Source organism: Staurois parvus, unplaced genomic scaffold, assembly GCF_062004578.1.
Source record: "Staurois parvus isolate SC_StPar_1 unplaced genomic scaffold, SC_StPar_1.0 ptg000449l, whole genome shotgun sequence".
Taxonomy (NCBI): domain Eukaryota; kingdom Metazoa; phylum Chordata; class Amphibia; order Anura; family Ranidae; genus Staurois; species Staurois parvus.
The window spans coordinates 1,592,518-1,609,465 of NW_028318245.1; the positions used below are offsets into that span (position 1 = coordinate 1,592,518).

At 48.0% G+C, this 16,948-nt stretch overlaps 1 protein-coding gene across 2 annotated transcripts in view; it reads left to right on the forward strand.

Annotated features, from left to right (window-relative positions):
• The first annotated feature begins 1,013 nt into the window (after nt 1–1,013).
• Nucleotides 1,014–16,948, forward strand: part of LOC149453259 (uncharacterized) — a 32,322-nt gene continuing 16,387 nt past the window's right edge. The window contains exons 1-7 of one of the 2 annotated variants that reach the window (XM_089688448.1): nt 1,014–1,093; nt 9,895–10,014; nt 10,147–10,281; nt 10,368–10,491; nt 10,608–10,909; nt 11,015–11,156; nt 13,349–15,235. In XM_089688448.1, the coding sequence (XP_089544574.1) occupies nt 9,931–10,014; nt 10,147–10,281; nt 10,368–10,491; nt 10,608–10,909; nt 11,015–11,156; nt 13,349–14,181 (1,620 nt within the window). In that variant the 5' untranslated portion in view covers nt 1,014–1,093; nt 9,895–9,930 and the 3' untranslated portion in view covers nt 14,182–15,235. Of the gene's footprint in view, nt 1,094–9,894; nt 10,015–10,146; nt 10,282–10,367; nt 10,492–10,607; nt 10,910–11,014; nt 11,157–13,348; nt 15,236–16,948 lie in introns of those variants that run through there. The other variant, XM_089688452.1, reaches the window with a different exon arrangement.

The following is a 16,948-nucleotide window of genomic DNA, read 5'->3' on the forward strand; positions in this document are numbered from 1 at the left end:
GTGATAGCGCTGAAAGCTGAAAATTGGCCTGGGCAGGAAGGGGGTGAAAGCTTCTGGACTGGAAAGGGGTGAAAGCGCTCGGACTGGAAGGGGGTGAAAGCGTCTGGACTGGAAGGGGAGGAAGTGTCCGGACTGGAAGGGGGTGAAAGCGTCCGGACTGGAAAAGGGTGAAAGCGTCTGGACCGGAAGGGAGGTGAAAGCGTCCGGACCGGAAGGGGGGTGAAAGCGTCAGGACGGGAAGGGGGTGAAAGCGTCCGGACTGGAAGTGGTTAACCTGCATAAAATTGCATTGTGTAGCTGCTGAGTGTATGTAGAATATTGTCAGTGCGTGTAAACTAGAAGATCTGCCAGACAGACATCTGTGTGTGTGTGTGTGTGTGTGTGTGGTTGCCAAGCAGACCAATCGGCTGACAAGCTGCAGTTGGTAGCAAGCGCTCCTGAGCTGTACGTATGGGCGATGGGAAAAGTGATAACCAGGGTTCTAAACTCGGGGGCAAGGACTGATGTGAATGTACAATATATATGTAAAGCAAGGAGTAAATTGACAGCGCTAAATAAGTACCTGAAATAGATAAATAAATATAAACATAACATAAATGTCACAATCTCTCCATCTCCGATGACAGATCATTGAAAAAAAAAAATGCAAGGCTTTTTATGAATGGAGGAGGTGCCGAGTGAGTGACCCCCAGAGATCAGTGTACTGCAGCTAGGACAACAAGTCTCAGCACTAACAGGAGGCTGCTGCCTGAGCAAATCATTTCTGGCCATAGTTCAGCAGAACATTTCTTTCACATCCATTGAGGGGCGCAGGAAGTGAAATACTGTTGGGTTATATTGCGCCTACAAGAGAATTGGACACTGGCAAGCAAAAAAATCTGACCAGCCTGGAGGAATCGATGCCAATCCGCATCCAGGGTGACTGGGGTGTCAAGGCTGCAGTTCTCCTGCTCACCACTGAGTGTTGACCTCATGAATACTGAGTGTGATGTACAGACAGGAAGTGATGTCATCTATAAATAGGAAGTTCTGGGTGAGAGGTGAGATGAGAGGAAGCAGAGAGGAGACATTGCTGGAACTGGCAGCAGAGGAGGTAATAAGATCTTTTAGTTACACCAGGTAACTCCCCCATCATGCCCGTCCTTTGCGTCCATCGTCATGCGCGTCCTCTTCCCCATTGTCATGTCCGTACTGTTCCTCCATCGTCATGTCCGTACTCTTCCTACATTCTCACGTCCGTTCTCTTCCTCCATCGTCACGTCCGTACTCTTCCTCCATCGTCACGTCCGTTCTCTTCCTCCATCGTCACGTCCGTACTCTTCCTCCATCGTCACGTCCGTTCTCTTCCTCCATCGTCACGTCCGTTCTCTTCCTCCATCGTCACGTCCGTTCTCTTCCTCCATCGTCACGTCCGTTCTCTTCCTCCATCGTCACGTCCGTACTCTTCCTCCATCGTCACGTCCGTACTCTTCCTCCATCGTCACGTCCGTACTCTTTCTACATCGTCACGTCCGTACTCTTCCTCTATCGTCACGTCCGTCCTCTTCCCCATGGTCACGTCCGTCCTCTTCCTCCATCGTCACGTCCGTACTCTTCCTCCATCGTCACGTCCGTTCTCTTCCTCCATCGTCACGTCCGTACTCTTCCTCCATCGTCACGTCCGTACTCTTCCTCCATCGTCACGTCCGTACTCTTCCTCCATCGTCACGTCCGTACTCTTCCTCTATCGTCACGTCCGTCCTCTTCCCCATGGTCACGTCCGTCCTCTTCCTACATCGTCACGTCCGTCCTCTTCCCCCATCGTCACGTCCGTACTCTTCCTCCATCGTCATGTTTGTCCTCTTCCCTCAAAGTCACTGTGACGTCTTTTATCTCCAACTGATGCTAAATATTGTATAATGATATAGTGATTACATCTGACATACACTATATTGCCCCAAGTATTGGGCTGCCGGCCTTTCCACGCACATGACCTTTAATGGCCCCTCCCAGTCTTAGTCCATAGGGTTCAATATTGAGTTGGCCCCGCCCTTTGCAGCTATAACAGCTTCAACTCTTCTGGGAAGGCCGTCCACAAGGTTTAGGAGGGTGTCTATGGGAAGGTTGGACCATTCTTCCAGAAGCACATTTGTCAGGTCAGGCACTGATATCGGGGGAGGAGGCCTGGCTCGCAGTCTCTGCTCTAATTTATCCCAAAGGTGTTCTATGGGGTTGAGGTCAGGACTCTGTGCAGGCCAGTCAAGTTCCTCCACCCCAAACTGGCTCCTCCATGTCTTTATGGACCTTGCTTTGTGCACTGGTGTGCAGTCATGTTGGAACAGGAAGGGGCCATCCCCAAACTCTTCCCACAAAGTTGGGAACATGAAATTGTCCAAAAGTGTTCCCTTCACTGGAACTAGGGGGCCAACCCAACCCCTGAAAAACAACCCCACACCATAATCCCCCTCCACCAAACTTTACACTTGGCACAATGCAGTCAGGCAAGTACCGTTCTCCTGGCAAACCCAGAAACAGCCATCACATTGCCAGACAGAGAAGTGTGATTTGCCACTCCAGAGAACACGTCTCCACAGCTTTAGAGTTCAGTGGCGGCGTGCTTTACACCACGGCATCCAACGCTTTGCATTGCACTTGGTGATGGAAGGCTTGGATGCAGCTGCTCGGCCATAGAAACCCATTCCATGAAGCTCTCTACGCACTGTTGTTGGGCTCATCTGAAGGCCACACCAAGTTTGGAGGTCTTTAGCTATTGACTCTGCAGACAGTTGGTGACTTCTGTGCACTGTGCGCTTCAGCATGCGCTGACCCCGCTCTATCATGTGACGTGGCCTACCACTTGGTGGCTGAGTGACTGTTGTTCCCAGTTGCTTCCACTTTGTTATAATCCCACTAACAGTTGAGCGTGGAATATTTAGTAGCCAGGAAATGTCACGGATGGACTTATTGCACAGGTGACCACCTATCACGGGACCACGCTTGGAGTCACTGAGCTCCTGAGAGCGACCCATTCTTTCACCAATGTTTGTAGAAGCAGTCTGCATGCCTAGGGGCTTGATTGTATACACCTGTGTCCATGGAGGGGATTGGAACACCTGAATCACATGATATGGAGGGAATTGGAACACCTGAATCACATGATTGGGAGGGGATTGGAACGCCTGAATCACATGATGTGGAGGGGACTGGAACGCCTCAATCACATGATTGGGAGGGCGGGGCCAATACGTTTGGCAATATAGTGTATACTATAGTGCTATACAGAGAACACTGACCCAGTCACATCAGTCTCTGTACCAGAGGAGCTTACACTCTGCACCAGAGAGGTTGTGCTGCAGTTGCTCTCCCTCTCCAGACACTAGGGGGCCAGGCCTGCTCGCCTGGCCCCAGAAACATGGCCTCTTCTGGGCTAGGCTCAGACCATGCTCTCCCTGAGGGACCCAGCTTGCCCTCCCATACTTCACCAGCACCTGAAGACCTTGACTGTGGCCCTAAAAGAGGGGAATCCCTCCCTGTCTTCAGAGAGCGGGTTGCTGATCTGGTGAGAATTGCAAAGGAGGAGGAAAAGTTGATGAACCTGAAAGCTGACTACAAAAAAAAGAAAGTTCTCCATGACAAGGCATGGAGCAGCAAGAGGCAGAGTATGAAGCCGGAGATGAAAGGTTTGGAGGTCGCCATTAAGAAGCAGCAGAATCTGGTAAAGACGCTGAAGGAGAAGAGCGGAGCTTTTAAAGAAAAGTTCCGGAATGAGGAAAGGTTACGGAAGATGAAAGGAGACTCCGGAAAGGATCCAGCATCGGTGGTGGCAGTATGGGTGGAGAGCGAGGAGGGGGTCCTGGATGCTGCCCCTGGTATCCCATCCACCTCAGGATCTGCTTCCCTGGAGGAAATGTCAGCCTCTGCTTCCCTCCCTCCACAGCAAGCTGGAGGAACAGCACAGGAGGTAGAGGAACATGGCGGAAGGCTGCTAAAGTTCATTGAGGAATTGGAGTCTTCCCTAATTGGAAGAACCTTCTGCTTTTCTGAGGACTCTGAGGATGACGGTGAGGACTCTGTTCCTGGTCCTGTAAAGGAGAAGAAAACAGAAAAGCCACGCTTTATTAAATTGACAGTTTGGACTCCAACATGGACAACCATGTGCACTGCAGTGTTTTGGAGGGAAATCCTCCAGTGTCTGCACAGAGCTCTGCAGGGAAGATGGCTGCTGTGCCTGCAGGACTGCACTCTACTGGGACTGTGGACTCTGATACCAGGAACCCTGTGACTGTGGACTCTGCTGGGGGGAAGGTGAAGGGGGGATCTGAGACTTTTGCTGGACAATCCCTGCTGATGGCTGCAAATGCTGCAGAAAATGGTGGGAGGGAAAATGTCAGCAGCACTCTGAAAGGTGTTGCTGAAACCCAGGGGAGAGTGACCAGGAGTGGAAGGCTTTTAGCTAAGAGGAGTATGTTGGGGGAGGGGGAGACAGGAGCATCTGGTGTGAGTGGGTCTACTGGGAGCAGTAGTGCCACGAGTGAAAGGAAACATGTGAATGATGAAAGTGCTTGCAATGCTGGAAAGGGGAATGCATGTGTGTTGGTGGATGGAGTGACTGCTGCTGCCTCTGATGGTAGTTTGCAGAGCGGGGGTTCTGAGGTTCCTGCAACCAATGGGCAGGGTGCAGCTTTAAGGTCCAGTACAACTAATGCTGCAAATAAAACCTATTCTGGGGCTCTGGCTGGGAGGAGGGGGTCACATCATGTTGTCAGCTCTGGGGGGAGGTCTGCTGCAGGTCTGCCATCTGCACCCCTATCCTTCAGGAGGAGGAATTTGGTGCAGCTCAGATGGGAAGGTGGGGGTGCTTCCCCGGTCAGGAAGTTGGTGGTGGATAGCATTTTGGAGATGGGGTTTAGGGCGGATGACATCTTCGCCTTGATCAGCCCTGTAGGATCCTATGACTATGACCTGTCCTTTGTGCGCCCCGAGTCTCTGGATATATTCTGGGAGAAGTATGAACATATGTATAAGGGTCTGCCGGAGTGGAAGGGACTCGTCCCAAAGGTTGTCTCACGCCAACCTCTAGTGAAGACGGTCACCATTCTAGTACGGAATGAGTCAATTCCTTCTGCTGACTTGGCTGTCTGGCTGAGGAGATTTGGGGAGCTACTGACCCCCCTGAAGAAGATTGTGGATGAGAGAGGGATATGGACTGGTGGGTGGTCGGTGCAGATGAGGTTGTATGTGTGTGGGAATGTGGTCCAGCATCTGCCCTCCTCAGCCTTCATTGGGAAGGACAGGATTGTGGTGTTCTACCCTGGACAGCCCAAGCTCTGCAATAAGTGTGGTTCTCGGGGTCACTTCGCCTCCTCATGTCCAGAGATGAATGAAGTGCTCTCTATGTCAGGATCTGGGGCATCTGGCTAAGGATTGTAACATCATCAGGTGCAATCTGTGTGATAAGGTTGGCCATTCGTATAACCGGTGCCCTGAGGCCATGCATAACCAGTCAGCTTTGGTGGAAGAATTTTTTCGTCTGGACATGGAGGAGGCAGAGGAGAGGGAGGCTGTGCCAGGGGTCCTCAATGTCTCTGTCCCTGTGGTCCCAGTGTCTGATGATCCATCCAATGTGTCATCTCCTTGTGTTGTGCCCCCTGAGTCAGTATCCGTGGCTGTTGTGTCTGATCCTCCTGTGTCAGTTTCCCCAGAGGTAGTGGGGGTTGTGGAGGAAGCTGGACCAATGTGTATGGTTGCACCGACCCCCACTCCTCGGCGTCTGTGGGTCAGAGGGCATGAAGCGCTTGGGGGTGGAGTGAATGATGGTGGGGGTGTTGTGGTGAAGGTTGGGGGGACTGCTGTGGTGAGTGGAGAGTGTGGGGTGGATGATGTTGGTGATGGTGGACGGGAAGGGGAGGGGGCTTTGCGGTCCGGTTTATCAAATGATGATATGGAGTGGTTGGAGGCAAAAAGGAAGTCTGGGAAGAAGAAGCGGAAGAAGGATGTGCCTGTACCTGACCCTGGGAGGGTGGAGGTGTCAAACACTTTTGATGTGTTATCTGAGGTGGAGGATGAGGGATCTTCAGGTGATGAGTCTGTGGTTTCCATGGAGGAGGAAACACAGAGGACTATGAAGCGTGTAGGGTCTCCAAGTAGGGAGGGGGGTAAGCAGGCTAAGAAACGGGTACCTCGATCATCCTGATGGCGGTTCCCACTCCTTTGAAGGTGGCGACCATTAATGTCGCCAGCATAAGATCAGTAAGCGCTCGTAACATGGCCTTATTTTTGCTCAGCAGGTTTGATGCTGATATTTTCTTTTTGCAAGAGACCAGGTTGTCCAGTTTGGGGGATGTTCATATGGCGAAGAAGGAGTGGAGGCACAGCCCCTCCTTCTGGTCTCTTGCGGCTGAGCCTTATACTGGAGTTGCGGTACTTTTTTCCGGCATGGTAACCTGTTGGCGGATTATTGAGGTAGAAATGGGGAGATGCATGGTCTTAGACGTCTCCATGGGGGGGCAGGACCTGCGCCTGATTAACATCTATGGGCCCCAGACAAATTGGGACAAGAAATGCCTCTTCATGAAGATCAAGCCTTTCCTTTTTACAGCCCAGCAAGTTGTCTTCGGTGGTGACTTTAACACCGTCACTAGGACTAAGGACAGGAGGGGGACCGGAGTCAGGCTGGACTGTGACGGGTTTTTTTTAAACAAAATAGCTAGAGAGGCAGGTCTGGTTGATGTGCACATTCATTGCTGCCCAGACGACACGGGATTCACTTTTCAGCGAGGTTCTAGTCAGAGTAGAATAGATAGGTTTTTTTTTAAAGGGGAATTTCGCCTTCTTGGCACCAGTATGTCAGGCGGTGGAGTTTTCCGATTACTGTATTCTGTCTGTGACTCTGAGTGGCCCCGATACACCACCTAAGGGGAGGGGTACCTGGAAGCTGAATTCGGCACTCCTGGAGGATGAGAAGGTGAGTCAATCCTTTGAGGATTTTTTTCAGGCACAGGTATCAATCATGGACGTTTGCAGCAGTAAGTCTGAGTGGTTGGAGCTTACAAAACTAAGGATCGTTGGGTTTTTCAAGGCCATAGGAAGAAATAAACAGCTTGATAAGTATGTCACCTACCAGCGTCTGCAGAGGAAGCTCGATCGGCTTGTCTCGAATAATGGAGATCCAGAAGCGATCTCTGAGGTTAAACTTTTGCTCAGGCAGTGTCAATATGACAGGCATGCCTCTTTGGTTCTGGAAAGGGATTATGGGAAATATCACTCGCCCGACCCTTACCAGAACTGCAAACAAGGTAGAGCAGTTAAGTCAGTTGTAGGCCTGGTTGACAGTACGGGTTCCCTGACAAAGTCCAATCGGGGATCCTGGAAACCTCCAGGTCATATTATGCTGACCTCCTGGGTAGGAGGGACCTCGAACGGGCGAGCATGTTGGGTTATCTGGACTCTACTCCGGGACTGGAAAATGGCAGTTCTCTTGTCAGTTTGACAGAGGACATCACGGCAGATGAGGTGGTGAAAGCTATTGATCAGCTTGCCATGAAGAAGTCGCCTGGGCCAGACAGATTGACAGCCGAGTTTTATAAGCACTTCAAGGTCACTCTGGCCCCATATTTGGTGGAGGTTTTTAATGGCTGTCTGAGAGAGGGTTCGCTCTCTCCCTCCATGCGACAATCTGCAGTGATTCTTCTGTCAAAGGGTAAGGATTCCTCGAAAATTGAGAATTGGTGGCCCATTGGCCTTCTCAATGTTGATAGGAAGATATTGGCAAAGATTATTTTCTGGCGTTTATCGTCTGTTGGGGGCAATTTACTTTCTCGCCATCAGCACTGTTCGGTTCAGGGAAGAAGCACTTTTTCAGCGGTGTTAGCTGTCCGGGAGGCCGTGGAGCGGGGCAGGGCTGCAGGCTGGGGAAAGTTCCTGCTGGCATTGGATCAGGCCAAAGCTTTTGATCGAGTCAATCATGAGTACCTATGGCTGCTTCTTGGCAAGTATGGCCTGGAAGGGGGCTTTATCGATTGGCTAAAGACTTTATACAGAGGGGCTGAAAGCTTCATGCTTGTAAATGGTTGGATTGGACGGCCCTTTGAGGTTGGCTCAGGTGTGCGTCAGGGGTGTCCTTTGAGTCCTCTGCTATATGCGTTTGTAATCAATCCCTTCATTCGGAGGTTAGAGAGCGGACCGTTGTGTGGAGTTCCTTTGGGCATTCCTGGGGAGCCCCCTCTGAGGGTCGTGGCCTATGCTGATGACGTGTCTGTTTTCATCTCCGGGATGCAGGAGGCGGAGGAGGTGGTCTCGGTGATGGAACAGTATGCTGAGGCATCTGGCTCAAAGATCAATCAGGATAAGAGTGAGGTTTTCTGGATGGGAGAGGAAGGCGAAGGCTTTACCCTTCCGGACGCCTTCCCAGAGCCCCAGCAGGAAATTAAAGTTTTAGGCATCAGATTTGGTCCCGGTGATTACGGCCTTGCAAATTGGGTAAGCAGGCTACAAGATGCCGATGCCAAGGTGGCCAGCTGGAAGGATTGGAAACTCTCTTACAGGGAAAGGATTGACCTGATTAAAACTTACCTGATCCTGGTATTTCTGTATGTCAGCTTTGTCTGTGTTTTGCCAGTGTCTCTCTATGCGAGGATCTACAGTTGTTTCTTCCAGCTGTTATTGGGGGAACAAACTGAACCTCATTAAGACGTCTGTAACCTACCTTCCCAGGCGGATGGGTGGCCTAGGTATGGTCAACCCGGTGGTTTTCTTTTCTCTGATGTTTTTGAAACATAATTTTGGTAGCATGCTGGCAGAGGAACCGCCTGGGTGGGTTGGTATTTTTCAGTCCTGGTTTAGACCTTTTCTACGGAGCTGGGAGAATGGTGGGCCAGTGAAAAGCCTGAGGGTCCAACATGGTAAGCTCCCGGCTTATGTTGCCCCATGTCTGAAAATGCTTCGGCAATGGCGAGTGACGGCGGAGGAAATTTAATCTCTTCCTAGGAAGGCCCTGGAGAGGAGGGTTGTTGAATCTGCCTTTAGCGAGCCATTGGCCTTGAGGGATTGCCCAGGCCCGGTTATGAGGGAGGGTCTGCGTTTGATGAATCTGGAGAGAATCCCTTTAAAGGTTCGGGATTTGGCCTGGCTCTCGTTCCATGGCAGACTCTGTGTGAAGGGCAACCTGAAGCATCGCTCTGCAGAGAACCGTGGTTGTCCAAGAGTGGAGTGTGGTGGAGTGGAGGAGACAATGGACCATTTCTTTCTTCAGTGCCTCTTCAATATAGATGTCTACAAGCGGGTGGGTGGGGCTCTGGGGATCCCTTTCCTTTCCCGCTTGAGTTACGCGGAGTGGTCTTACGGTGCCTTTCAGACTCACCGGGTTTTGATTTTGAGACACTTTTTCTAGTTAGCTTAGTAGTCCGTTACTACACGTGGAATGCACGGTGTCAGGTTTCCATTCGCAAAAAAGTCCTTCCTGTCGAGGTGGTGGTGAACAACATTCTGGGTGAGGTTGGGAAGATTTGGGGTCTTGAGAAGGACAGGTGGTGGCCGGGAGCCTGGACAAAGGCGTGGAGGAATGTCAGGTCCCCGTAGGTGCTATCTGTCAGTCTCCGGGGGCGTGGCTTCTCTTTCTGTCCTTTCATGTCCCCTAGATTTTGTAACATCAGATTTTTGAAGAAAGGCTGCATGCATGGGATCAATGTTTAATTGTTTCTTAGCCTGAGGGGGTGTTTAGGTGACGGTCAGGATTTGTTATTTTGCTGCAGTAAGCTGGTTTTATTTAATTATATATATTTTATTCTGTATATATGTAAATATGATTTTTTATGATGTTTTTTGTTTGCAAGATTTTAATAAACAAAAAATTTACACTCTGCACAACACATCCACCTAGTGCTGAAAGCTTACCATATTAATGTTATCCATCTATAGAGAGGAATTTCCTGTTCCGGTCCCATGATCACTTGAATGATGATGGAAAAGCAGCAAAGTCACACGACTGAGAAGATATTGGGCTTTGCTGTGGAAATCATCTACCTGCTGACCGGAGAGGTGAGGAGGATTCTGGGAGGTCACATGACATCACTCTGATCTCTATTAATAAAACACAGACCTGACCTGACCGGAGAGGTGAGGAGGATTCTGGGAGTCTAACATGATATTCCTATTGGTTCCTCAATACAGAGATTTCCTCTTCTGAAGTCAGGTGATCATATGACCATCACAGTGCCTCCATGTGACTCCCTAAACCCTGAGAGACACATCATGGAGAAGATTCTAGAAGTCACCAAGAAGATGATGGAACTGCTGACAGGAGAGGTGAGTGGTGCCGGGAATTCTGGGACATTCTCCAGTAACAGACAAGGGATGTGTCTGGATGGTGACTGTATCATTGTGTGTGTCAGGTCCCTATAAGGTGTCAGGGTGTCACTGTCTATTTCTCCATGGAGGAGTGGGAGTATTTAGAAGGACACAAGGACCTCTACAAGGACGTCATGATGGACAATCAGCCGCCCCTCACATCACCGGGTAAGAGGAGACTTTATTGTAAAGGAGAGAGCAGTACGGAGGCTCCACCTAGATCCCCCATCATCTGATAAACACATAGAAACAATGGATTCAGTCAGTGTGTGTGTTTCCTACAGATGGATCCAGTCATGGGAACCCACCAGAGAGATGTCCCTGTCCTCTGTATTCCCAGGATTCCACACAGGAAGATCACACCATCCCTCACCATCATCGGGTAGATGGATCCAGTCATGGGAACCCACCAGAGAGATGTCCCCGTCCTCTGTATTCCCGGGATTCCACACAGGAAGGTCACACCATCCCTCACCACCATCAGATAGATAGATCCAGTCATGGGAACCCACCAGAGAGGTGTCCCTGTCCCCTGTATTCCTGGAATTCCACACAGGATGGTCACACCATCCCTCACCATCAACAGGTAGGTGGGACTGAAGGACTAAAATATGAAATATCTTCTTAGGTCTATTCCTGGGTTATTAGCACTCACGTTCTCCAGGTGGTATTTCTATCATTCTGTGTTTAGGGCGAAGAACTAATTACTATGAAAGTGGAGATTAAAGAGGAAGAAGATGAGGGATCGGTGAGAGGTGATCCTCGGTCTACAGAGGAATTTGGAAGAATGGTGGCAGTGAAAGAGGAGGAGTCTTCTGTAGACATTGGGACAGGTGAGTTATAAACAAACGTACAGGGGCGGACTGACAACTCATTGGGGGCCCCCGGGCAATAGGGGATCATGGGGCCCCTGTGTCCTTGCCCAAACTCAAAAAAGCCTATGAAAAAGGTACCAGGGGCATCTCATGGGGCCCCCTACTGACCCCGGGCCCTCGGGCAGTGCCCGAGTTTCCAAATGCAAACGTAGAAGAAAGAGTTTGCTTCTTGGGGTCCGATACCAAAAAAAGACGGAGAATCCACAGAGAATCACAGCAAATATTACAAAATGGAGAGGTCTTTTATACTTTGGGAACCTTCCCCGTATCAATTTTCGGATGCTTCCTTCTTTTCTCTCTTCCCACTACTTTCCTCTCCCTGGCTGTTTTGTATGCTTTAATTCATTTCTATTTGATATTTGATTCTATATTCTGTTAGATATTTATGTTTTCTATTCTATTTTATATTCTATTGTCTATTTTTGTTTTGTATTCTCTTTTATATATATTGTTGTTATCCACCGCTCCGTGCCCGAGCTCTGAAACCAACAACTACCAAACCAATACACAGTGAAGGAAATTTATATTTGCTCCCCTGCTGATGTTGAATGTTCGCCCACTCACAAAGCAATGATCGGTCTAAAAATGGAATGTTCGGTGTATTGTAACACTGAGAGACAGAATAGCAACAACAAATTCAGCAGAAATGCGTGTCTAACAAATGATGACTGATCTGCATGTTCATGAGGGAAATAAGGATTTGATCCCCTTCACAAAACATGACTTAGTACTTGGTGGCAAATCCCTTGTTGGCAATCACAGCGGTCAGACGTTTCCTGGAGTTGGCCCCCAGGTTCACACACATCTCAGGAGGGATTTTGACCCACTCCTCTTGGCAGATCCTCTCCAAGTCATTAAGGTTTGGTGGCTGACGTTTGGCAACTCGAACTTTCAGCTCCCTCAACAGATTTTCAATCGGATGAAGGTCTGGAGACTGGCTAGGCCACTCCAGGACATTAATGTGCTTCTTCTTGAGCCACTCCTTTGTTGCCTTGGCCGTGTGTTTTGGGTCATTGTCATGCTGGAACACCCATCCACGACCCATTTTCAATGCCCTGGCTGAGGGAAGAAGGTTCTCACCCAAGATTTGATGGTACATTGCCCCATCTATCGTCCCTTTGATGTGGTGCAGTTGTCCTGTCCCCTTAGCAGAAAAACACCCCCAAAGCAGAATGTTTCCACCACCATGTTTCACAGTTGGGATGGTGTTCTTGGGGTCATAGGCAGCATTCCTCCTCCTCCAAACACGGCGAGTTGAGTTGATGCCAAAGAGCTGGATTTTGGTCTCATCTAACCACAACACTTCCAACCAGTCCTCCTCTGCATCATTCAGATGTTCAGATGGGCCTGGACATGTGCTTTCTTGAGCAGAGGGACCTTGTGGGCACTGCAGGATTTCAGTCCTTGTCGGCGTAGTGTGTTACCAATTGTTTTCTTGGTGACTGTGGTCCCAGCTGCCTGGAGATCATTGACAAGATCTTCACGTGTAGTTCTGGGATGATTCCTCACTGTTCTCATGATCATTGACACTCCACGAGGTGAGATCTTGCATGGTGCACCAGAACTAGGGAGACTGACACTTGTTTTGTGTTTCTTCCATTTGTGAATGATTGCACCAACTGTTGTCACCTTCTCACTAAGCTGCTTGGCCATAGTTTGGTAGCCCAGTCCAGCCTTGTGTAGGTCTACAATCTTGTCCCTGACATCCTTGGACAGCTCTTTGGTCTTTGCCATGATGGAGAGTTTGGAATCTGATTGTTTGATTGCTCCTGTGGACAGGTGTCTTTTATACAGGTAACAAAATGAGATTAGCAGCACTCCCTTTAAGAGACTGCTTCTAATCTCAGCTTGTTACCTGTATGAAAGACACCTGGTAGCCAGAAATCCTGCTGAATGATAGGAGATCAAATCCTTATTTCCCTCATGAACATGCAGACCAGTCATCATTTGTTAGACATGCATTTCTGCTGAATTTGTTGTTGCTATTCTGTCTGTCAGTGTTACAATACACCGAACATTCGATTTTTAGACCGATCGTTTCTTTGTGAGTGGGCGAACATTCAACATCAACAGGGGAGCAAATACGCATTTCCTTCACTGTATATAATTGTTGACTAAGAAACATGATTTTATGAATCGTTTCTTTTCAGAGGGTGGACGTCGGATCATATCCCTGGCCTATGATGACATTGTAGAATATTCTCCGGGAGCCAATCCTGATCCTCGCTGCCCTTACTATGTGGACGGCTCAATGGATCCCTCTAAACCTGAAGATTCGTTTTCTACCAATGAAATCCATCCAAGACCCCCCGTTGTAGAGAGACTCCTGAATCCATCAAATCCCCTAAAATCGTCTTTCGATACTTCTTCACACAAAGACGATAAAACGATCCCGTGGTCCACGGTCGATGAAGGTTTAGGATCGAAATCATCTGTTGCGGCGGAAAAAGAAGCAAACGTGGTTAAGCGTCCGTTTACGTGTTCACAGTGTGGGAAATGTTTCCCTTGGAAAGCCGACCTTCTCAGGCACATGAGAAGTCACACGGGCGAGCGCCCTTTCTCGTGTTTGCAGTGCGGGAAATGTTTCAAACACAAAGCGGACCTTCTTAGGCACCAGAGGTGTCACACAATTGAGCGTCTGTTTTCGTGTTTGGACTGCGGCAAATGTTTCGCCCGGAAAGGCGAACTTCTTATACATAGAAGGAGTCACACAGCTGAGCGTCTGTTTTCATGTTCAGAGTGTGGGAAATGTTTCGCTCGGAAAGGCGGCCTTTTTATACATAGCAAAAGTCACACCGGTGAACGTCCATTTTTATGTTCGGAGTGTGGAAAATGTTTCACTTGGAAAGCAGACTTGCTCAGGCACCAGAAAAGTCACACCGGTGACCGTCCTTTCCCATGTTCGCAGTGCGGAAAATGTTTCAAACACAAAGCAGACCTTCTTAGACACCAAAGATGTCACACTGGAGAGCGACCTTTTTGAGTGTGAGAAAAGTTTCACTTGTAATGATGACCTTCTTATACATCAGAAAAGTCATAAGGGTGAGCATCCTATTTTCCTGCCTAGAGTGTGGGAAATGTTTCACTCGGAAGGGAGCATTCTTTAGACACCAGAGAAGTCATACCGCTGACCGTCCTTTTTTTTATGTTCAGAGTGTGGGAAATGTTTCATATGGAAAGCCAACCTTCTTACTCACCAAAGAAGACATACTGGAGCGGCCTTTTTTATGCTGCAAGTGCGGGAAATGTTTATTTAAGAAAGTAGACCTGCTTACACACCTGAGACGTCAAACGGGTGAGCGTCCTTTTTTATGGTCAGAGTGTGGGAAATGTTTCACTCGGAAGGGAGCACCTTTAGACACCAGAGAAATCACACGGATGACCGTCCTTTTTTATGTTCAGAGTGTGGGAAATATTTCATACGGAAAGCCGACCTTCTTCCTCACCAAAGAAGACATACTGGTGCACGGCCTTTTTTATGCTCCATGTGCGGGAAATGTTTACTTAAGAAAGCAGAACTTCTTACACACCAGAGAAGTCACACGGGTGAGCATCCTTTTTCATGTACAGAGTGCGGGAGGTGTTTCAAACATAAAGCAGACCTTCTTAGGCACCAAAGATGTCACTCTGGTGAGCGTCCTTATTCACGTTGGCTGTGAGAAGTGTTTCACTCGAAAAGCCTACCTTCTTCCACATCAGAGAGCAGACTTTTTTTCCTGTCAAAAGTGCGGGAAATGTTTCATTCAGAAGAAAGCACTTTGCATACGCCAGATAAATCTTGCAGACGGACATCTTTTTATGTACAGACTGTGGGAAATGTTTCTTTTAGAAAAGATACCTTCACACTTCTAAAAAAAAACCTCTACTCTGGCTAGAGCCCTCTTTCTTGTTCAACGTGTGGGAAATGTTCTGCACATGCCAAATTACTCATCAGAAAACCAATGTCTGCTGATGCAAGTGACAGATCTGTGGTGGTACGTTTTATAGATAAGTCTGTCCGTAGAATTCAGAAAACATCTAAACGACTTTGAATTGTTGCCAGTCTCTTGTCTATTATTATTTTTACCCTTTGTATCCAAAATGGAACCCTAACACACCATACAGTACAGCAAACAATAAATCGATGCAAACAATCCAAAGTGTGGAGAACCCGCACACAGAGGCAGGAAAGTACCCTTCCTGAATGATCTTACAATGGAAGAGGTGGGCGATGTGTTTGATACATTACATACTCGCCTAGATGGCTGCAGCATCGATCCAATATATATATAAATATATATATATATATTACACTATATTTAAATACTTTCAACATTTTATTATTTCGAAATATTTTATAACGAGTACAATGAAAAAAAAAAAAATACAGAAAAAAAGTAAAAATAAAATACAGATCACAAACCTAAATAAGGAAAAAAAAGACAAATAAGAGTTAATTCACTACCATCTGATTTTTCCAGAAAATACAAAGATGTTCAAAAATATCTAAAAAAAAAAATATATATACAGTTGCAAGAAAAAGTATGTGAACCCCTTGGGATTACGTGGAGTTTTGCATGAATTGGACATAAAATGTGCTCTGAACGTCATCTAAGTCACAACAATAGAAGAACACAGTCTGCTGAACATAATACTACACAAACATTAGATGTTGCCATGGTTTAATTGCACATAACATGTAAACATTCACAGTGCAGGGAGGAAAAAGTATGTGAAGCCCTAGCTTAATGACTTCTCCCAGAGCTAATTGGAGCCAGGAGTGAGCCAACCTTGACTCCAATCAGTGTGATGATATTGGATGTGTTGCTGACAGCTGTCCTGCCCTTAAAAAACACACACCTGTTTTGGGTTTGCTGGTTTCAAGAAACACTGTCTAAAGTGAACCATGCCTCGCAGAAAAGAGCTCTCAGAAGACCTATGATCAAGAATTGTTGACTTGCATGAAGCTGGAAAGGGTTACAAAAGTATCTGCAAAAGCCTTGATGTTCATGTGTCCACGGTAAGACAGACTGTCTACAAATGGAGAAAGTTTAGCACTGTTGCTACTCTCCCTAGGCGGGGTCGTCCTGTAAAAATGACTGCAAGAGCACAGCGCAGAATGCTGCATGAGGTAAAGAAGAATCCCAGAGTGTCAGCTAAAGACCTACAGAAATCTCTGGCACATGCTAACATTTTTGTTGACACATCTACAATAAGGAAAACATTAAACAAGAATGGAGTACATGGGAGGACACCACGGAGGAAGCCATTGCTGTCCAAAAAGAATATTGCAGCACGTTTGAAGTTTGCAAAAGAGCACCTGGATGTTCCACAGCACTACTGGCAGAATATACTGTGGACAGATGAAACCAAGATTGAGTTGTTTGGGAAGAACACACAACATTATGTGTGGAGAAAAAAAGGCACAGCACACCAACATCAAAACCTCATCCCCACTGTAAAACGTGGCGGAGGGAGCATCATGGTTTGGGGCTGCTTTGCTGCCTCAGGTCCTGGACGGATTGTTGTCATTGATGGGAAAATGAATTCCAGAGTTTATCAAGACATTTTGCAGGAAAATGGACGACCATCTGTCCGCCAACTGAAGCTCCGCAGAGGATGGGTGATGCAACAGGACAATGACCCAAAGCATACAAGTAATTCAACAAAACAATGGCTGCAACAGCACAGAATACGCCTTCTGGAGTGGCCCAGTCAGAGTCCTGACCTCAACCCCATTGAAATGCTGTGGCATGACCTTAAGAGAGCGA